This window comes from Lingula anatina, chromosome 1 (genome assembly GCF_051362555.1).
Source record: "Lingula anatina isolate TDL-2025a chromosome 1, LinAna3.0, whole genome shotgun sequence".
NCBI lineage: Eukaryota > Metazoa > Brachiopoda > Lingulata > Lingulida > Lingulidae > Lingula > Lingula anatina.
Genome location: NC_141767.1, coordinates 52865062 through 52888573, shown reverse-complemented (window position 1 = coordinate 52888573; position 23512 = coordinate 52865062). Strand labels below are relative to the sequence as shown.

Here is a 23512-nt window from a genome sequence, read left to right as displayed (position 1 = left end):
GAATATGTCAAATTTGAAAAGACTGAAATGAAAAGCAATTGGGATGAAGTAATCGCATACTGTGTTTGTCTTGATACATCTATACATGTATTTGTGAAAGGAACATCGAGGCACCTGTAAACTGAACTTATTGTCCAACTTGATGTCGCAAAACTCGGCAATTCAAACACTGTCAATGTTTTTGTGGTATTTAGAAACGTCAACACATCAAAGCAACAGCCGAGCGTGCGGCTGATTGGCCAATTTTATAAAAGTCCGTTTTCATCGATCGCCATTGAAAAATATTGAAGTTATGCAAAAAAAGTCAAGCAAAGTTGAATAATGAAAGTTTCCTTGACAGTACTTTCGCGTGTTGACACACGTGAAAAAGTAATGAATATAAAATGAGATGTGCTTACAGAATGGCCGGTTTCCACTGTAAGTCTTAGAAGCTTTGTGGATAATCTTGGAAAAACCTTTAACACTCCAAGGTTAATGCGTTTTCGGCTTGAGTACAAAAGAAATTTCAAGAACGAAGCTATATTCCCTAGAAAACCCTAGAACAATGTGAATCAAAGTGTTCTGTCAAATTATTTGAATGGCGAAAAACACGTTACAAGATAATTTTCTTACTCTAAAAATTTCAACAACCTTCCGGACCATTTGAAACAAACAATACTGGGTAAAGATCCTTCTGTTCCACAAAGTACTGTTTGGATGTTACGAGAAAGCTTAAACTTTCAATGAGTGACATACATGTGACAATGAAGACAATTTCGCAACATTGCCATTTGAATCAACGGAACAATTTAGTACAATAAGATGTAATTGGCAATATTGTAGGAAATGCGCTACTCTGGTGATAACTACAATATGATTTCTTTACAAATTTACCCAAAATGTCGCCAAAATGACTGATCGATTTCTTTAACCCTCCTCTTTTACACATTCACTCTCCTCCAGTGCAATTTAACGTGTTGGTATAAAGTCTGACAGACATTAGCTATATTAAGAATGTATCACCATTATAGGCTGTATGCATACAGCTGATTGGAAGATATATAATCTAGCACGAAACAGAAGCACCTTTTAATGCTTTATGATAAATAAAGATATCATGGTTTCCAGTGTTTTAATGATCTTTAAAATTGACAGTTAAACTGAAAAAATGATCGTAAGATCAAGATGTTTTCTTGGATATCAGGAGACAGACCCAACCATTGTTTGAACATTAGCCGTGAGAAACTGATTAAGCCCCCTTTACACTGGACGGCATCCTTTCTGCGTCCCGTAGTACGACCCCGTTTGTGAGTAAGAAATAATGATTTATGTAGCTAAATGTTCACAAGTGAAACGGAGCTAGGTTTTTGTTCAAAATTAAATAAGAAATATGACTGAAAGTTGCCATTTATTAATATGACGAAATGTAATATCATATGAAGTTACAAGACGGGGGATAGTAACAAAATCAAATTAAATGATCAGACATACATCCCCCATACAAAGGAGCAAAATGTTGGCAAAGAGCAAAACAATGGCCAAAATAATACTTTACGTGCCGACAACTGACCGATCATTGAGCATTCATCCTGCAACCAAAGCGATGCTTGTGCCTCCTTTCTACGACCACAGCGATGTCAGTTTCATGGCCATACAAATAGAAAGGACGCCGTCCAGTGTAAAGGGGGATTTCAAGACCGTTTCTATGGCCGTATATTGGAGGATTTGATAGAGGCGACAGACTTGGCACCGCCAAAAGCATTCGGTATTAGCATATATGGCTCCGCTTATCTACTGCATTTTCAATGACACCATCCATAGTACGAATAAAGCTAAATCAGAGAAAAGGGTGTTAAAGGTCATTCAATAATTTTCAATAATTTTGATGTTTGATATCATAGATTAGCATTGTTCCAATTTACATTTACGAATTTAAGCCGACTAGTTACATTTCAGGTAGCCCTTCAATGTTGCTGATAAACGACTCCTAGTATAGTCAAACCTTGAAAACGGTTAGTGTGGTCCGATATACCGGTGAATTCAGAATCTTTCGGTGCCGAGTCTGGTAGTTGGGTAGGCCTGGTTATCCTCGCGGAGAAAAGAGATTTAACACGCCTCACGTCAAGTGTTAATTGCAAAATAAGAACACTTTATTTCAGTTTTGATGCACAAAAAATATATAAAGTCTGACCCGTCTTTAGAATCTCATGTAGGATAAGAAACTATGATAAACAGTTTTGTAATATGTTTTGTTAAACAGTATTTGGTTCTGTGCTTATCGGACTGTTTACGAAGAGAGTAGCTTAATGATACCTAGTTAATTGGTTACCCTTTTTTGACACTTAACCAAACATATATAAGATTGATGCGGATAAGGCAATGGTCTGAGGAGGACCCTAAAATGCACATACCCTTGCCTTGCCCACTACTACTTAGCAATCAGTGTACAGTAGTAAATATATAGTTATGCTAGACTAATACGGGAAAAGCACATAGTGGATAAAAACCAGAAAAAATACTTCTCCAAGTACACTGTACTTGTTTGTTTGATAAGATGCAATTATTGACTGTCGAACAGTTAGCCATATTATGACCATTTACGGAGTTTTATTTCATTTCAAAATCCTTTGAAGGAATTAAATTATTATTCACTTTTAATGTTGAGGTAAGAGGTGAAAATACATATCTGCTCTGGAGATAAATCCATTAGCCTAATGCCTATGGGCACGGAGGTCGTTATAATTAAGGTCAACTTAATGTCAAGGTCGCCTAGTTGAAGCGACATCACGTATTCGCAGAACGTCAAATATTTATAACAGCAAAATGGGTTTTCAATGACCACATTGCTCTTGGACCTTAGAAATTTTCTGAAAAATACTTAAAGCATTCAGGACCGACCACAAAAGTATAAAAGGTCCCAGATCATTTCAATTTTCTTTAGAGTGTGTCCCCTTGTACATGTGTGAGTGAAGACTGTTATTTACAATGAAACTAATTACTATCTAGTAATCGTGGAAGGTGTACTAGTAGAAACTTAAACGGGTATTTCTTTAATTACAAACTGCGTTCTACATTATATCATATATACTATGTATGATTAGACTGGCCTTTGACGAGTGGGCTTAATGAAGACAACACCGGTCTGGTCATTACCTAGTTCATCTAAGAGATTATCTTATTATAATAAAGTCCAGATAAGATGCAGTACAATTGCTTGCTGCAGCATAATGGATTTGTCCTTAATATCTTGATACAATGCACTAACAGTTGAATTGATAATTTCAATTTTATAAGTGTGCTCACTTGTGCGAGTGGGCACAGCTACGACCTGTACGTTATAAAAGCGTTCACCCTTGTGATTCATTTTTAGAACTTATAGCCATATATTTTTGTAGTTCATTTTCAATTCAGTGTCTCCAGACAGCGGTCCTTTTTTTAATCCTAAGCTATTAGATTGCTTTAATCAGTTTCATCAGTGGGTTTATAGCGCACACAATAGTAACACGGGTTAACGTACTTGTAGATTATGGGCGTGATGTGCAGTATCTAACCGTCAAGGCCAAATGGTCTCCTAAGATATGCATATCTTTGCACGAATTTAAGTTAGAATACGCAAAATAAATGGTGTTATTTTGAGGACTATAATCATACATCCTCTCGGCACTAAGTTTAATTTTCTCATGTTGTTAAAGAAACATAACGGTGAATCGTCACATTTGGGCGTCGTGATCATTTCCTATTATAGCTTTTTGGCTGATATCAATTGACCATCGTAACTGAACTTGTTGAATATAATTGTGTAGTCGAGAAACCCAGTGGGATGAACGGTTTGTAAAATTTTGAAGCTGACTCAAGCAGAATGATGATTTCAAACGCGTGCTCACAGAGAACCAGACGGATATTTTTGATTCAAATTGTAAGGCATTGTAACACTTACTCACTGGCCGATTTTCACAATTTCCATTGGTGACTCACAAAGCACAGTGAGACTCTACTGCCGTGCATAGATCACAGGATGCCCAATTTTAACGAATAAATTGACTGATTCTGATTGAAGCAAAGTAAAGGCACTTTTCTCACATTGTGATTGTCAAGTGTTTGGTAATCTACTTTTGTTAAATATTGGCACTCAAACAAAATATCCCAGCGCAATAACATGTTGATATGAGTAATTCTCTGAGGTGGTCGAGAGTTTAGTAGTCTGGTTTTGCTCTTCTTTTGTGTTTTATGTACATGGTAACACCCTAGTTTAACATGATAATGTTTCATACTACACGTAGGTATGAGTAATATTTTAAAGCACTCAAGTGTTTTGAGTCTACTTTTTCTCTTTTGGTATCGCCAAAACATGATACCTCGGTGAAATTTAAATGCTACTGGGCGGCGGGTCAATTTCAGTCGTTTAGGCGTTCTTCTTACACAGCAAAAATATACGTAGTTTGATCGCCCTATAGGTCAGATTAAGAATATTCAGTGTGTATTGAATAAATTGGTTTGTATTCAGGAAACCCGTGGGTTTTCTCAGTGGTAAGTTAGACTCAGGTCTCCCTCGTTGTATTTTTCATTGTAAAATCAACCCCAGAGACTGTTTAAACAAACATTGCGTTTCTCTGTGACCTAAAACTAAATGAACATGCGTAAGTAACCATAACATCACTTTTCCGAGTCACTCACTGTTTAATGTGTCTGCACCGCCTTGAAAGGCGAGTCATTCACTTCTTGGAATTTGAAAGAGCTTGCAAATTCTCTTGAGAACGGTCTGTTGGCAAACGTACACGTTTTAGTAGCGTTTGCTCAGACACTTTAAAATCTACATGTAGTTTGTTTCCGGGTACACTTTTTATGTTGCCTTTTCAATATTGGCTGATCAAAGCAGCTGCTAGGTAGTGCAACTGTGTTTTTTTTTTATGGAAAGTGTTTTCCAGAACAATTTTTTGCGCGATAAAACATTACCATATTTTATATACATAACCATTTGATACTCGTAGTAATAGAAAAGTAGATCAACATGTTTCACTAACCAGTTCTCTATACAGTGTAAGAACGCCAGTAACGACCTTCGATTCATTTCACAAAAGAACAACACAGGAATAAAATGGTAATATTAGTATCTTTCTATATTTTCAATGCACATCTTATATATACAAACGTTTTGTACATAACAATGCTCAGGCAACCCTGGCTTCATCTAAAACTGGGACTGAAATTTGGAGTACCTTTACTCCTCAATATGACACAATAAGGCTTAGCCTACTATAAATAAAACGCAAAACAAACTAAAACATGAACTAAAGCTCGACTTAAGTATCTTTGGGTAGATCAGTTCATGACCAGCAAGTGGTAAAAGTACTTAGCATACTTGTGCAAGCACTATTGTATCGGTTTGACCGAGTCAAGCATTCGGAATAGCTATTCTTTGGTTTTTGCTATACCAGAGTCATTTCTCCTTTGGGATTTGGTTCAACTAATTGCGCTTGAATCTTGATCTGTTCAGTATTTGTCAAATCATGGGACTTTCACATTAAACAATTGAACCTTTCAGTAAAGAGATAAGTGTCAGTTTGTTTCCTATGAGAAACTGTCGGGTGCAGCAGGATGTAGGAGAGGTGGGCCTCTTCTTCTAAATGTAGGTGTTCCTGGACGTGCGCATACGGCATACATGCTGGCGTTGATATGATACGAAAAATTGTTCAAAACTGCAGGAATGTTTCTCACAATGGCATACTGCGCCATCGTCTATATAATATTGAGATATTACATGTCTTGGGTTCAATTGTGCTTACATAAAGTGAATAACTTAATAAATATAGTGAAAGAGCAAAATATACAAATACTTTATCTGAGGGTCTCACTGATAAAATATGGTACGAAAATAAATTACTCTCCAACCAGTCTCTTTTATATCATCCGCGAAGTAAGGTTAGAAGACGAACCCAATTCGCATCGTCCGGAAGTCTATGTTATCTTCGTTTTCCGCTTTCAAAAAGTTTCCTGAAATCTGCAAAACTCATACCTCCCAGAGCAAGCACGGGTTCACGATGCCGACTTCCTCTAGCTCTTTCTAAAGTACTTATAGCAACATCGATGTTGTCAAGTCCGGCTATACCTATAAAACATCAAGAAATAAGCAAATTCAGAAAATTTCTCAGACACGTGCGTTGTGAATAAAGTTCATAAATGGAAGGCTATGATTGGCTCATATTGATCATCTGACCACTGTGACGTCACACTTAAGTGAACATAAACTGTGAGATTAAATGAAAAACCAACAAGTACACGTTAAGTTTTAGAAAAAAATCTGACCTTCCAGTAAAGAACTTTTGCAAGTCTAAAAAAGTATTGCAGTTCAAAGAAGTGTGTTCAAATCCTGCACAATCCTTTGAATACACTTCAAAGATTTGCGTCTTTTATAATTAAGTCTACTTAATGACAACCTACTCGCAATGGCGTTCACTATATGTTCCTAATGACACAGTATCGACTTCTCAAACGTCTTATATTTCATTAAGAGCACGGAAGGTGAGAATCTTTGAGCAAGACACAATGGGGGGACAGGTGGGTCGGTTACTGGAGTTAAAAGTCACCAAAAATATCTATATGTCAGCCTTAAACCAATAAACACTATTGGAAACATGCAACTGCAAAGGCAACGTACTAGGACACCCATAACACACAAGGAAGGAAACTAATTAGTAAGCGAAGAAAACACATCTATGGAAAAGGTGCTCCTTTGAAATTCGTAATAGTTAACGAAGAGGTAATCTAGCGTAAATTAGCTATAGCGCCCGAGAATAAAGTGTTAATAGATAAGTAAACAAAATTTGAAACTTTGGATCGATAAGTTAGAACAATTCTACGCAAAAGTCGGAGTTAATTAAGTATCGACGAAAACATGCTCACTGGTTTGTTACGGCTTAGGTATGTTATTTTTGAAATTTAATAGCTTACTCAAAGAAAATCGTTTACACTGTTCCCAATTGGCTTCTTTAAATGAGCGTGGAGATCAATCTGATTCATAAAGAGTATACTAGGGTACTGTATAAGATCAAGATACTTTATGGCCTTTAGAGTTTCAAAGGCATACTTTGTCGTGATCAGGTTATGACCTAATCTTCACAAGTATTATTTAACACAAGAGACGCCTCCCTTTTAAGTCAAGTTCCAAACCTTCGACATTGTTTTCTTAAAAAACATTGTTGTCATGATAAACGATAGAGACCCTTCAAGGCAAATGACGATAAAAGACATAAAGCAACGCTACCGGCAAGAATAGTTACCAATCGACTTATAAAAAAAGGCGTTTCTTTGTACAGTTGTGTTTTACAGGATCTTCTCAATGACTTTGAATGGATAAAAGAAAGGCTAATAAATTTTGCACACAATGAGTATGTCATGACATTTTGTATTGCAACTTATGTACACGGTTGTCTATAATTACAAAGTGATATATCATTCCGTATGAAGGAACAAGTCTCCAAAAGCGAGATATAACCGGAAGGCAATCGATTATGTCAATAGGCTGAATGTGAATGGCATTTGAACGCGAAGTTAAGAACAAATTAACAGAAATAGCCAAAACACAATTTTTCATGGAGAGTAAACAAGAATCGGCGACATTGTTGCACAATATCTACTCAGTTCCGGAGTCAGGACGTGGTCGGGGGTGGACCGCAAGCCAAAGCAAGACTAGGTGCAAGCCACGGTCTGCACCCATTCAGACTACGTTGGTTTATGAAAAGAAATTAAGGACAATAAGAGTGACAAAATGATGCAGGGGTATTGAATACCACATTGCCAGGTGCTTTAGTTATGTGCTGATATCAGAGATCCGTGTCCGACATGAAGAGGACACGGGGGTGACACCATAGTTAGTGCCTTTCTGTACCATGTTCTCGGATGTCACCGCTAAGGTCAACTTATACGGTTTAGACAATCACGTACTCGGACATCACTGACATGCGAGCCCCAGTGTCAGTACGTTCTATGCACTTAGACGCTTAGTAACGAATAGGCGTATAATTAACGTATATTTCATTGCCATTATATCCACACGTATTACGCTCATTAAGTTATAATTATCATACGGGCAAACTTGACAAGTTCATTTGCCAGCTTGACCTGCTATTTTCATTTTCATGTTTCCATAATTTATGTTAAAGTCCAAGGTTATTATGCGTACGGGGTAAATGTTATAAGTACCATAAATGTAGGGGTTTGTTATAGAATTTGCATTTCACCGTAAACATCCAATATAGTATAACGAAAAATGAAACAAGATTAATATAAAAACGAAAAATGGAGGATACAATACCACAAGCACACGGGTGGATGGATTAAATACGTCATACAATTAAACACACACTTAATATGTTATATAATTAGATTGTGTACCATAAAAAATATTAGATTTGCTTTGAAAATAAAAATTCTTTTACTGTTGAAAGCTACTGTAAGGAGGCATGGATGGAAAGAAGGAGGAAGGATAAAAGGTATGATAAGTAGGATTATAAACAATCCTCATCACAAATGATTTACTGTCAGCAAGGCATCTGAAAATTGCATTACTTTTTTCTTTGAATAAAAAAGAAACGATGATTGTTCTCAACTTTTGTCACATGTAGGCAGACACAAGCTGACAATAATGCATCGATGCTAACCTTGTCAATATAATTTTAGCGCAGATTTGAACGAAGTCAACTGCTGAGCATCGTTCTATAAAGAAAAAAAAACAATTTCAACAATAACACGTGAAATATTCAATTTGCTGCTGACGACTCTAGGAAGTGGTTGCCGCAGTAAATGATCAGTGATACCACACACCAGGTTAGTAACTGGTTAACAGGGAGGGGTACTTACTCGGTTTAAATTGATAACGAGATGAAGGGGAATGGTGCTTACTCGGTCTTTTAACCCTGTGGTGGACCTTTCTGGATTCTAATAAAACTTGTACTATTTTGTCGGCTACTCTGTTGGCTTTGTAGTCACTGTCTTGAACCTCCGGAAGCATCGATTCCTCTGGGACTGTGTCTAAATTTGGCAGAACGTATCCTCGGGCGGATGGTATGAGTAGAGAGGCTACAGTTAGTAGTAAAAATAATCGGAGCACGATTGACCACGCTGTTTGTGACGTCGTCATAATCTTTGGTTCAAACCTGGAAAGAAAAACAAATCAAAAATAAGCAGTGTATATAGATGCGGAAAATTTTTTTAAAAATTAGCTAATTGAAAAGCTCTGTTTAATTAAACTTACCAAGTAAAACCAAATGATCTAAAAAAGAAAATTAAGATACAGTTTAACTTGGCCATCTTCACTAAGCGACACAGCTTGAAATGATGTCTCACGCGCTGCTCGACAGCTTTTTAAATAAATAACCTCTACACACTTGGCAAGCAATAAGTCATCAGTTGAATTAATAGCTCCTTGCACCGCTGAGAACACCCACCTGAGGCAAAAGAAAAAACAGCAAGTTTTCTATTGACAGCTCCTTGATTAACTTATAGTATCAATTGAAACTTATTCCTGACTGGTTTCATTGCAATATAATATCTGTATGAGAAGCACGCAGTAAAATCGATCTTATGAGTGGTGCACCGCTCCTGCGGTGTGCTCAGCTCAACGTGCACTCAACTAACTGATCACTCACATAGCCCACGAGCTTTTATAGCCTCATTTTCTGATCTTATCCCACCTCATACCTTAGTAAAAGTCACACACCGTGCATTTGCAGCGATTAAGCGACACAGCATTAAAATCATCCCGTACTATGATTATCTGCGGAAATTGCTAATTCGTTTTTATTGTTACATGGGGCAAAACAACCGTTCGCAATTGTTCGTCGCTCCATTCATGGAAATCTCTGTATGTTACTAATGACATTTTCTAGCCTACTTAACCACTGATAAATGAGGCGGCAAGATTAGAGCTAAGACGTTTTTCAAAGAGCTTCTGATAAGAAAAAACATTTTCGAAATCCTTGAAAATCTGCAAGCCTGTGTCCAATGAACAAATACCTCATCTGTGGGAAAAAGGTGTGCGGTGCAGATAAAAAACAAGGCAGATAATTATGGAGATTAATCGCACAGAAATACGACTTAATTCAGGTATAAAAACCGGAAAAGTTATTGTGTCCTCTGTAACGCGAGTCCACAGACAACCATCCATTTTTAACTGCGTCAGATACTGGTAGTTTTTTTTTCTTCCGACAACCCGATGTTTTCATATATTTTCTGTCCCTACAGGTTTCGAACCGATTAAACACAGCAGTTGTATACTAGATGTTCTATTTGGTGATGTGGGCAAGAAAACAATTAATTGCATTACGCCTAATTTTGGAGTAAATGGACAATGACAGCATTGGATTTGTCAAACTTTAAGTTCCCAAAGGAAAAGTGTCATTGCCATACACAATCAGAATAGTTGAGTTATAGACCACTTTCTTCTAACTAGTTTGACGTATGAATTGCAAGTGAAAAGGAAAAGGAAAAGTGTCATTGCCATACGCAATCAGAATAGTTGAGTTAACGACCACTTTTTTAAAACTAGTTTGACGTATGGATTGCAAGTGACCTAAACAAAAACGTCAATGTTGCGTGCAAACAGATACTGTGCTCAAAAAACAAACAAAAATGTTCTTTTCGTATTTTATCCAAATTAAATGACCAATCAAATTCCATTTCCAAATCTCACTTTTAATGATGGGGTAAGTGAACATGGGCGAAGTTAATACTAGACAACACCCTGGCTGTATCGTATGGTTAAGGGAGGAAATAAAGCTCTGTTTAGTGGTCTTATCATAATTGTTGTGAGGTCCACCTATTAATTAACTGCTAAAAAGAACGTACAACACGTGTTTGAGTGATGAGTATGCTATAAAAGAAAAGTGAACGGTCACGCTTCGGAGCAGAGGGCAGCTGTGAGAGGTATGGGCTGATTTCGACTCCACGTCCTTCTGCCACTGGGGGGCGTTAAGTACGGAAAAGGAATAAACGCACAAAAATGTCCATGCCTAAATTAAAACACGTAACAGCAATTCAAAATGATCAGATGAAAGCGAATTAACGTTCAAAGTCTCAAATATAACTTCTTTTTTTACATCTTGTATTGGCGTCATTCTCATTTCAGAATAAAAATCCATTAAACAGGAAAATATTTTTTTTTTTGTTTCTATAAAGAGGACTGCGTCAGAAGGTGCTGGCAGAAGTAAAAATCTTTGGAACTTTCATAAATGGAAGCAAAAATTAGTTAAAATTGCGTTTTTAGCAGCTCAATCTCGCTTGATTAGAATTTTACGCAAGAAAACTTCACTATTAGCCTCCTAGAACCTTGCTACATGTATATAACTAAACCAACGAAAAAAAGAAAGAAAAATCGATAAAATTGATATATCAACAGAAATAAATTAAATGAATAGTGGCATAAAACAGCAATAAGTAGAGATGATATTTATTTTCAAACCGTTATCACAGCGGTAAAACTACGAACTTTGATTGTTCCCTGTTTATCAATGATCTAATGTGTAGTGACTGTTGCTATATTTAGAATTTTGACAGACTATAATTTTCTCGACTTTTTCCTTCTTTCACTGCAGTAAACCTTGGTCTCCTATATTTAACTGTGTACTAAGTCTGCACGCAACCGGCAGAAGCAGGCCAAGTGCACCCTTGTGCAACGGTTTATAAAAATCATCGCTTTTCTGCTAGGATGAGACATATCGGGCTAGCATTCCTATTGAGACATGAGGAAGAGAGCTGCAATCCCTCCCCCAATGTAAACCGACCAAAATCGTTTTATATTGTATATCATGGGTTGATGTCCTCTCCTGCTCTATGAAAACAGTGGTTTTCATTCTTCTTATGTACCTGTGCCCAGGAAGGGAATTAGGATAATAAACAAGCTAATTTCATCTTCCATCTCTGTGAAAACGCTTTATGTGTACCAAAATCTTTCAACTGAAAGCCATAGGTCCCTGAGTGCGCTTCTAAGATAGGCTTATTACCGTTTTTAAAACTGGGCGTAGCTAATTTAATTCAAAACGACCTGCAGGTGTTGCTTCAGATGAGTGTGTGAGATTACTTTCCTAAATTAAATCATTAGCTCGATTAAAATCTCATCGACTAAACTTTAATATTTTTCACATTCTTGTCTTTTTCTCAATAATTGAACATTATTGAAAATTGTTCTGAAAATAACATATATTTTTGACAGCAATTTATCCTCGTTCTTTTTCACAAAGTCGCACGGTGTTATTTTTGAATATATAACATATATATAACAATAAATGATGACATGTAATTCAGCAATTTTGCTCCATTGTTAAATACAATTTCATAGCCAAATACCAGATAAAACGTTTTATACATCCACATATCATGGAAATTTGCTTGTCTACTCAACCGCAAATCATTGACACATCCATTACCGACATGCGTGTGTTTAACTCATCTGATTTTACTCCCTTTGAACCTCTTATTGCTTTTGAAGAGCACTTTACTCGGGGCTGTCCCGAAGATGTTATCATTCTTTATCACCTATACACATGCGCGAGCTACATGTAAAGACCCCTAAACCGTTATGCACTCAATGCCGCGACGCACTACTGAAACGTTGACTTAGGCCTGACCTACTGCTTTGTTAAAACTTGCCTCTGTCACAGTTACTTTCAACGAAATGGCCATTAATTTCAAAGGGTTTAGGTTAGACATAAAACACCATTCTCAAAACCACTAGCAAACCCTTGATTTTCTATTGATTTCCTATTGCTTCACTTAATTAGTGCGTTTTCTATTCTTTTGGCACAATTCTAGACTCGGCAACCACGAAATGAGTGTCGAGAGCTAGCGCTGACAGAAACAACAGCAGCATTGCGGTGTTTTCAATGCATTGTGATCAAGCATCGGGATTCCTATGCGCACCTGACTTCAGAACGTCCGTATTTAAAAAGTATTTTGTATATTTTCTTTTACACAAAAGAGACTACCAGTATCCTAGCTGATAACCCACATGTCCTTTCGCCGATCGGTTTTAAAGCGAGCTTTCTTGAGTGTTGCGTCATCTGGTGACTTTATTTTACTAATAAGTGACATGCCGCAAAATTTTACCATCATTGCATTTTCTCTGGCTAACAACCAATTGGCATGTTTACTGAAGAACACTTTGGGTCCTTTTAAGTCTTGCATATATTTAAATGATGTGAAAAAAATAAAACTTGCTATTTCTAGTTCTAGTTCTTTGGAGGAAAACGAATGCCCTCAAAGAAAAAATAAAATAAAATGCCAGCATCTAGTACTAAGAAATGCCACTTTTTACTTTTTCCGGACCGATGATGTGTACATGATCGACCCATGCACAAGTAGATCCTGAATTCTTGTTTTTATTGGTGAACAGTGAGCCGTAACCCTCGCATTTACAAGAACCTCTGTGTGTGAGAGAGAGAAAAGCAAAAGAATTACCGGAAAGAGGACTGTTAACGATAACCTCAGAATAAGTCAGAGTAAAATAAAAAGCACTGCGTACGTGCGCCTTAACCACAAGTGCAATTAGTTATTGCTTTGAATCTATAAAACGGGAAGATGTCATTAATATCAGTTGTCAGCATGACAAAGGTGAAATATTACAGGACACTTATTGCGATAATGTTTCTTGAACTTCAATGTTCAAAATGGCCGATTTTCATGTCGGTTTCGATTTCAAACTTGTTGTTATCACAGTCTGCAGGGAAGTTCACCTTAGAATGCCTCTCAAACAGACAATAAAATATGAAAAAGAAAAATAAAGGCGAGACAAACTGCTGGGTCTATTATCGCATGTCTATATTTAGTAGGCATATTCTATTAATAGCCTTTACTTATGGTAGCAGGGCGCTATAAGCTTTATGCTGAAAATCGGTGGCATACACGCTTCACAATAAAACGGGGACCAGCGTTGTATGATTTTTTAAAACTTACTGTAAACAATGGTATTATTGGTCGATTTATATATTGCATATAAGTATGCTATTTAAATTCCTTCATTATGTTTAGATTATTTTAAATCCGAATCACAAAAAGACGTCATTTATTTAACTTGTGGAGAAAAAGATATGATTCAAATATATCGAGGCCTGAGTCAATGAATGAAAATAGCATTCCTAAGAGGTCAGGAACATGATTTTCCAAAGTTTCTAGGAGGAAAGAAGTACATCAAATGCTTTTCAGACTTGCTGTTTTGTTCAGACGGATCTTTTTAAAATATTTCAATTAGACACAACGGGTAACCCTTCATCACAAGTTCGACCTTAAGTAGTCTGCACTTTATATTACGTTAAGTATGGCAGTAGGGTTCAATGTTGACGATCAGTTAAACACCAAAAACAATAATCTTGGCAATTAACTTGGAAGATGGCATACCGTTTCATTCTTTACATTTCTCTAAATAAAACATAAACAGCAATCAAAGAGGACATCTCTCGTCTGTTCACTTAACTTGTTATTCTAGACTCAAATCTTATCACCATATTTTTAACTTTACCTAAGGGGCTGAAGTCAATTTCCCACGTCACACTAACGTCACGGACAGCACTGGAGACGGACACCAAATTCTTCGAGCTTCTTCCGCCGTGTTCTCAATGATAAGCACCCACGGCAGTTTGACTTTTATAGTATGCCACAACTTCGACCATAAAACAATTAAACAACATGGTATAGGTTTTTCATTTGGACAATTAACACAAAGTGTAAGTAACTTGAGATATTGATAGGTCGTTCGATCGTTGTTCTGCTGTGAATGAATATGGATATGCCATTGATCTTTGATAAATTACCATCGTTGTTTTTTACTTTTCGGCAGTTTGATGTTGGTGGAAAACGACACACTGATAAGGACGGACTAAATGGCAAACCCCACTTAGTTAGATTGCACGGAAGGTATTATTGTCATCGGCAAAAAAGAGAAATGCACATGTTGAGAAAAGTAATAATATGTAATCTCCGTTATTGGTCATTTGATCAATTTACTTGGATAATAACCATTGAGATAATTGGCACGGTTCAATATACATTTGAAAAGTCAGATTGACGGTATGAAAGCCTGGCATGTTGATTGTGATTACTTAAGCTAGAAAATCAGTGCGTTATCCAGTTGATACTCGAAATTATTTTACGAAAGACGATGATATAGGATCAAACGGCATCCTCTTAATATTGTTTTCGCAGCGTCAAAGTAGGGCCTACTCTACTTAAAACAATGGCAGCATGGTGAAATAAACTCATATACAGCTACCACGTATTGTCCTACACTAACGAACGCTCAATAGACTTTCAGTGCCCACTATATACACTGTACACGCACATACTGCGTACGAACATTTCAATGGTAACTTGTATACGTGCCTACTGCATTTAGGGAAAACCGGGGCTGGTTGGACCCCGGGGTAAGTTGGCCCTCCATCAAGTCTCTTTAATAAAGTTACTTTAAGATGCTAAATTTTTTCATTTGGACTCACTGCCGACGCTTTCTTGGCACTATTGGATACAGTCACTTTACAAAATGATGTGATCAATTCTTATACCCCATAGTTACTTTGTCATAAATTGATGGGGGGCCAACTTACCCCGAGGTCCAACTAGCCCCAGTCTCCCCTACGTTTGAATGCAGAATGCAGCACGTGTATATATACACGCAGCGTGTGATGTTCTTACGTAATGTACCTACCTATGAAGTGTAGATCTACACTACATTAACAGTTACTTACTGCAGCTGCGTGCACTGCGTTCCACGCGTGTCAAAGCGCATAACTACCTAATATGAAACACAAACACTTTGGCAAAAACAAAAGAGATCAAACTCACTTTTATGACTCCAGCTTTACATGTGCATCTCTTTTTTTCCTAGCAGCAAATCCGACCACTGTGTTACCATGTAACGTTCATGTTTTGCTATTCCCTTTCTCCGAATCGAACACACCTTGAATCGTGCATGAAATTTAGTTGCCAGGGAGTAGAAATAGCCTTCCAAAAGCACGACGTTGGTGGCAAAAAGTTGCAAAAATGTTACTACAGTACAGACAGCCTGGGGCGCTTTGATTTCTTGTTTTTGAGATCAAATTAATGGAAAGTGCACAAGAGAAACAGCAGTCAAATGAATATTACGATTTTACCAAACGCTCCTAAATCAGAAAAGCTAGAACAGATGTCATTGCCGAAGTTTCTTGCCAACTATTTATTGGATTATATGAAGTGTTTTAAACAGAGTGTTCAAACATACATCAAATGCTTAGGCCTACTGCATAAAACAATAGTTCATTGGGCAAAACAATAGATGTATGATCTTAATACTAGACTAATAGTCACTTTTCAACGTAATTGGCAAAATAATTACTACAGCGGGTACCCATAACGGTAACCCGAGGCAAAATTCTTCGAAAAACTATAAGGTGTCGAAATGTAGACGCAAAAATATCGTTTGTTTATTTACGTCTGTTTCTATTGTCGGTTGATGTATTGGTGATCAATCACATCGTTGATAGGTGTATTTAGACTTGCATAATTACTTCATTTCTTTAAATAAGAGTTCTTTCAGTTTTATTTGCAACTTATAAGATGTGTGTGTATATCTGACTGTGTGCGTGGCTGCAATCTTGTACATGTAATGTTTGAGAGTTTAAATGTGTTTTGCGCGTGTGGGTGTGCTTTTTGAGGAAATGAATAACTGGTAATTGACAGCAGTAGCTATAGCAACAATACTAACCAAAACAACAAACATGAAGAAAAAACACATATACATAGGACAAATATTATCCGAGGAACGGAACAAAGTGGATTATAGAGCAACCATTCTGACAGGGTCAAAATAATGTTGTTTTAAATTGACACAGCATACCTAATTTTAAGTCTATTTCAACTCTCCTTTGATACATGTAACCAAGCATCAGGCCCCATAGAAATAGTTTTAGCGTAAGGGTCATCTGGAGACTCTGTGGAATTTAAGGCCAGCTCTTGTGATAGCCTCTTTCCATTCTTACCTGACGGAAACATTTATGAATACAGTATTAGTATTAAAAGATTAATTCAATTTAAGTTATTTGAGATTCTATCTTTTGCAATTGTTGGTAACAGTGGTTATGATCTATCAGTGTTTTGTTAGTTTAAATAGTAATATAAAGACAATTAAATGTCACCATTTTTTCAATAAATGAACAAGAAATACAAAATATTTTGTGTTCAAGATATACTTTCTTTGGCAAAAAATACATCACAAGAAATTCCTATCGTTTATTTGAAGCGCGTGCCACTTTCAAAACAATACAAAAAACAACACATCTTTAATCAAAACGTTTCCGGAGGGGAAGACCTTTACTGGTTACGATTATTTTCGTAATATGGTTTCGATGGAAGTACTCGTGCCCTCGATGGAATTTCTGACCAACTTTATACCTTTAATGAACCAATCTCACGGACGACAAACTTTTATTCTTGACTTCAAATCGCTTTGAATTTGAGTCTTTTAAAAAAGATTACAAGAAAGTCAAAGATGACCAAAAATTGGCAAAAAAAATTTCAAGTTAGAATCACTATAATATTAGCAAAACAGGGATCAAGAGGGAAAATAACTGGTATCACGTCAAACGGTGATAGCCAAGAGTGTAAACGACACTAGGGACATCTGGCGGGTCATTATTTTTTCATACAAGCGTAGCAACAGATTGTAAACATCGAGACATTAAATTACTGGGCGGGGATATTGATAGCATTGATATTGAGTCAATGATTAGGTTGTTTGACTTTTATTAATATTCTAAACACTAAAATTGATTTTCATCATCTTATTATCAACTATTTTTAATGAAATTTGTAAGTGATAAACCAAAGATAGGTATATTTAATTACAGAAACTCACTCACTGTGAAATGAGACCGGAAAGATACAATTTTGATTTTGATTGGGATAATAAGTCGCAACGTTAACTTTCATTGATTAAGATCAGGAAAAAATAACTTAAAAATTCAACAGCTTCTGGATGACTGCTTGAACTTACGGCGCACAATAACAACCTGGATCAATACCTGCTTAGGAATCGTCGTCAGTGCAATGGAATCAGCATTTAAGAACGGATGTTCACCCAAATAGAAAAGAGAGCAACCCATGTGCAATAAAGAAAATTAATGATGTATGACAAAAAAAAATTCGCCTTGATTTATGACGCTTGTGCTCAAGGTGAAAAACATAACAGACATTTAACGATATGTGCGTATAGTGTTAATCACCAATACATTTTTTCAGCGTCTACAACTTTTCAATGGGGTCAATACCTGTCTGTTTATTAGACAAGTTAATTAGAATGAAAATCGTTAAAACGTTAAACATGTGCTTTAACTCCCTTGTTTATGAAAAAACGTCAATTTAACTCTGTGCTGAGTCGAAATAACAAATTGATGAAATGGGCTTACAGTATATCAACAAGAACAGTTGTTTTTCAAAAACGACCTTAGGGATTAGAGGCCAAAATATCGACCACTCAAAACTGCAACTAAAAACAAGTGTTAAGTGCGTGAAATCATACAAGTTTGCTGCAGTTCTATACCATTCTGTATCACCAAATATCTACACAGAACCCAAAATGTACAATAAACAGACAACTCATCAAACAAAAATGTAGCATGCTATAGACTGTAATTCTTCTCAGTAAGAAATGACAGAGACCTATCGACAAAACCCGAGTTGTTGCAAAGAGGGATTTCATCTAACTCAGCACAAGAAGCCCAGCTTCAGCAAAATACGTAACAGATCTATCGCCGCTTTTCTTCCATGGATAGACATCCTGCAGTTTATTCTTGCCCTTAATGCCAGTTTACCGTTACTATATTTATCTATTATTTTATATGGAGCTTGTTACATGCGTGCTTGTGTATATTTTCTCCACAAGGAACTAATTGTCCAGTTTTCGCATGAAATTTATCCACGTGGCCCACATACCTCCGTACCCTGTATTCCAGGTGCGATTTTAGTACAAGTCGTGTGCAATAACTAAATTCTTTTAAGTTGCGGTCAAAGGATTTTGGTTTGGATCAAGTCCAATGTTTCCGTGGCCGAGGAATTAAAAAAAGCCATGCTAATGTTCTAATTAGGTCACACACAAAAAATAATAACAATAAAACGCTAACAGAACCTGCGTTTTATATAAATATATTTTTCATGAATTTCGATTTATAAATTTTTTTTCTACATGTACCTGCTTAATTATCTGACATTAAATCTATAGAATAAGTATAATCTAGTTTAGCAATATCATACTGAAATACATTATGAAGTACGCTCGGCGTTTAAGCATTTCCTTTTCAACTTAACACAATTTTTCTCACCTATCTTCCGATAGCGTATGTAACTAACAGATCTGTGCCTTAGATTTACGTGATCATAACACTCACGGCTATCCATTCGTATCTTTTATCCTTCCTGACGTGTTGAATTTGATAATCACGCAATTATAATTCTTAATGGATGTGCAATTTTTCTTACCGTTGTGTTTTAGATTTACTCCTGGGAAAAAACACCACCCGCTTCCAAGTTGCCAACATCGTTTGTCTGTCACAATTGTCCAATTCAAATCAGCCAAAGCCAGAAGAAGACAAGGAAGCTTTATCTACCAAATGTAAATAGGGAAGTAGGAATACGTACGTGCATATCCAAAAAAATTTGGGAACCACATGTTCAGTACTCGGGTCACCGGGTGCAGATATGGGGGTTGCCTTGTTGTGATGTAGGGATAAAAACAATAGGCCAGCTCTTATCTAGGCAACGTCCAGAACACTGTATTATAGTAGGCCTACTATATGTATAGGCGCTTTGTGCGAAGGCGACACAAAGAAATATTTGTAGAGTACCATCTTTGGCAAAAATGATGGCCGTAGTCCCAATACAGATTCTTCTCAATTTTCTGAGGGAAGCATATATCGGGAAAGAACTAAGTACTTGCTGGTGAAATGTAATATGAGGATTTTTTGCAGTCTGTAAAAGAGGCTCTGTTGCCCTAACAATACAATGTAGGCATGATAAGGAAAGGAATCATACCATTCAACGCACGCAGCGTGCAAAGTTGATAACAGTTTTACAAATCCAAAAATCTTGGAAGCGGCACTGTGAACCAGGCCATGATGAGCCCTATCAAAGATCATCACCACTGATTTCAGAAATCGGAAAAAGACACTCCTATAATGAAATGGAGCGGAATGTCAGGCTATTGTTATAAATAAGACACCTTCAGCTACTGGTTTAACTGTTTTCATTATGGATACAACTAAGATGATAGAGCCATATTTAAGGGGGAATAAATTACGTTGAGATTTATCCCCTACTCTGGAACAATACGCGTAGGCATTATAATAGGGTGAGGGAGGGACGTTAAATAATTTTTTTCTCGTTTTTTTAACAAGTAAAGTTTGCCCACGCCTGTCTTCGTGGGGGAACTGTCTCCCAAACTGGAACTGGGCGTTTTATGTTTTCGTATCGTGGCTTCAATACTCTGTCCGCACAAAATTCCGAACAAAAGTTAGGTTAATATTTTTAGGCTCTGCAACACTGACATTACATTTTTCCCTATTACAAACTTGATTAAACTTTAGGAATACCAACGTAAATCTCTGCAATTACAAAGTGCATCGTAGTTTAAATGAAATGGTTTTAATTTGAAAATATTAATGGATGTGGCATTTTTCTAAAGTAAACCTGTCACCCTTCCTTGCTTTTGATACCCGAAGTGCAACGGTACGTATGATCGATCGTCTGGAAGGCAAGCGGTGATTCGTCTGCTTATCCGTTGTTCATGGAAATCGGCAAATGTATAAGACATGTCGTTCACAACAGTTACGTCATTCGCACGTAGAAAAACAACTGAGTTGTTTGATGCAAATTTTTCTTAATTTTCCAAATTATAAATTGCTGCTAACATCGGTAACCTAGGCAGGATTATTGCACATTGCTTTATAAACAGTTTTATTTTACTACTAAGAAAACTGGATACACTATGTGATCGTGTAAGACAGCAGGTCTGCAGTAGTATACTATTCAAACTAACTTAAAATTGATGTAAGACTTTCGGTTCGTTAAACTGACCCTTTTTGTATCCAGTGCGGAAGATATCCATACCAAGCTAGACTCAACAAAAACATCGCTTAATATATCAGGTGTGTTATACACAAACCGGTGTCATGTATGAAATATCCGAGTTTGCGGTTCACCCCTTGACCTTTAGTTAAGTGGTCTATGCGTCTGTCATAGTTTTCTATTCCTTCATAGTAAGTTACAGTGAGATTGTAGAAATTAGCGAGATCCTGCGACTGATGCTCAATTTGCAATAAATAAATAAATAAATGAATAAACAGATAACAGGTCTACATTTTTAAAGAAACCATATTCCTGTGTATTCCTGAGTAGATGGGAAAAGTGGGCATTTCACACCCCTCTCTCTTGCCCTGGACACTCGACCCATACCGTAATTTACCTTGACCGACACTCGAACTCCCTTGGTTAAGTGTCGTTCTTATGACTCTTAGATGCAGTAAAATATGTATGTACATTAATGGTAACATTTTCCATATTTTCTATTCTTTGACTAATCTCATATTTGAAAAAATTATTCAATATGTCACAAATCTCAAAGTATAGACTTCAAACTGATTAACATATTTCCCTTTAAATAACAGACAATTTGCGAAGGTGATCTAACAATCTGTTTAAATAAAAATGTATTTGAAGATCTGACTTTAACGCAACTGTCGACCTTACAATCAACATTTGTGCAACCTCTGATGTTTGTAATTACCTTGCAAAAAAAAAAAAAAAAAAAAAAAAAAAAAAAAAAAGCAAGAAAGTAATTTTCTTTTTAGAATCAAAATCATTGATCGTGCGCAATTTTTAATTACCATTCGACCACATAATTTGGCTATTTTGAAAAGAAAACAGGGAGGGATAAGTGTAATTGAATCTTTATCTATCATTATATTTTACTTTTCAATATAAACGATTAATATGCGATAGCACGTACCAAAATAAGCTTACATTTCACTAAGTGTTGTCAGGAGTTGGAACTGCATAAAACATACCTTGTTTTGTGTATAGGTCTTGGACCCGAGACCAGTCTGCTTAATACAGTTCCTAAGTCAAATCGATCAGCTGTTACGAAATTCTTTATCGAATCCCAAGGTTGAGTATAATTTATCCTGTCAAGTTGTGCGTTATATTTGTGTATATATACCATGATGGGGATTACTAATGCTTACCACTTTAATTTAAAGTAACTGTTTCTTCTTGGTACTTTAAAAACATTCGAAATTGCGCCTTCTACACAGAGGGTGTCAAAAACACAAAAACAAGGCACCTTCCCACTTCAGCAACCAGGAAAAACAATAGTTATGCAGATGTGGAAACGTAAGAGCAATAAATACCTAAAGATGTATTTTTGTCCAACCTACACGTGCCGCTCATCCTTCCACGTCAAACCTATTGTACATAAAATATTTTTGTTTTTGCTGAAAACAGGGCACACAATTCTAACCGATGTTTTCCGCACGGTAGTGAGGTGTGTAAAAACCACCAAAACAATTCGGTCCGAGTGCAAGCTGGGGTCCTTGAAGATCCATTCTTCGGTAATAGCGACATTCACACAGTGTAAGTGATATACAAAAGCTTTTACTTGCGTATTCATTGCAAAAGGTTTCTTACCTGACAATCCCTTTTCGCTCCTCTAAACACTTTCCCCAAGATGTTTGTAATGACCGAACAAACAAGAAGTCCATCAATCGGTGAATACGAACTGTTACAATGTACCTTCTGAAAGTTGCACTGTGGGTTAGATATAAGAAATATTTATACTCTGCGCCTTCTACACGTCATCAAGTTAATATCTTCTTTTTTGGTTAAATAATTCTAGTAGTATATTTCTAGCTGTCTGGGAGCTTTTTTTTTCGAGGAATAGCTGAGACGTTTAAAGTCCTCGGAATTCCTAAAATCATTCACTCCTCCGCACTCTCGACGCACCGGGATTATTACACGTGATCCTAATGTTTAGTTAGCATTAATTCCTAATTAGCGCCAGAGTTCCCCAAGGACATGTTTACACTAGTTCGAAGCATATTTCGCTACTGAAGCTCCAGGTGTGCAGTATTAGAATGAATAGCTTGCAATTAAGTGGAATTCTACAAAGGGTAATTACTGAACTGATTTAATTATGTGTTTACAAAAAGAAGTTTAATGAAGAGAAATTTATGAATTGTTTACTTCTTACCTATTACTGTTTATCAAAGTCCTAGGATATCTCTTTCTTACTTCCTTACTCATGGCACGAGGCAAAGCAATCAACTTGTTTTCTGTTTGAGATCATATTGAGTTTTACGAACCTGGATCATATTGGGACTGCACCACGTTGCCCATTGTAAATGTACACCAGACCTTGTATCACTGCATTTACTTGATATAGACTATGATAGCATATAGCTGAGACAAAAAGCTCTTTTCGCTGTAAAACAAGGCTAGATAAAACAAGAGGGCGATAACGAGAGAACAC

The 23512-nt window shown here is 36.6% G+C and overlaps 1 protein-coding gene across 8 annotated transcripts; it reads right to left on the bottom strand.

The window, feature by feature from the left end:
- Positions 1 to 5078: 5078 nt before the first annotated feature.
- LOC106163843 (uncharacterized) lies at positions 5079 to 22964 on the bottom strand. 8 transcript variants are annotated; one of them, XR_001238510.2, is made up of 3 exons: positions 15805 to 16163; positions 8836 to 9131; positions 5079 to 6085 (listed from the first exon to the last, which is right to left on the bottom strand). XR_001238510.2 is itself a non-coding variant. In XM_013541536.2 (3 exons), exons 1-3 carry the CDS (start codon positions 22743 to 22745, stop codon positions 5940 to 5942), a joined length of 516 nt encoding a protein of 171 aa, XP_013396990.1. In that variant the 5' UTR covers positions 22746 to 22964; the 3' UTR covers positions 5079 to 5939. The 8 variants fall into 8 exon arrangements, 5 of the variants coding, with proteins under 5 accessions (XP_013396990.1, XP_086857727.1, XP_086857728.1 ...); XR_001238508.2 differs by lacking the exon at positions 15805 to 16163 and adding an exon at positions 14486 to 14587; XR_001238507.2 differs by lacking the exon at positions 15805 to 16163 and adding an exon at positions 9423 to 9696.
- Positions 22965 to 23512: the final 548 nt, after the last annotated feature.

Coding starts and splice junctions, on each gene's coding strand:
- LOC106163843 (XM_087001601.1), bottom strand. CDS start 22,207: ATGGTATATATACACAAATATAACGCACAACTTGACAGGATAAATTAT. Junction 9,132..22,052: donor AGACCTATACACAAAACAAG/GTATGTTTTATG, acceptor TTTTCTTTCCAG/GTTTGAACCAAAGATTATGA. Junction 6,086..8,835: donor TCGTTATCAATTTAAACCGA/GTAAGTACCCCT, acceptor GATGTTTTATAG/GTATAGCCGGACTTGACAAC.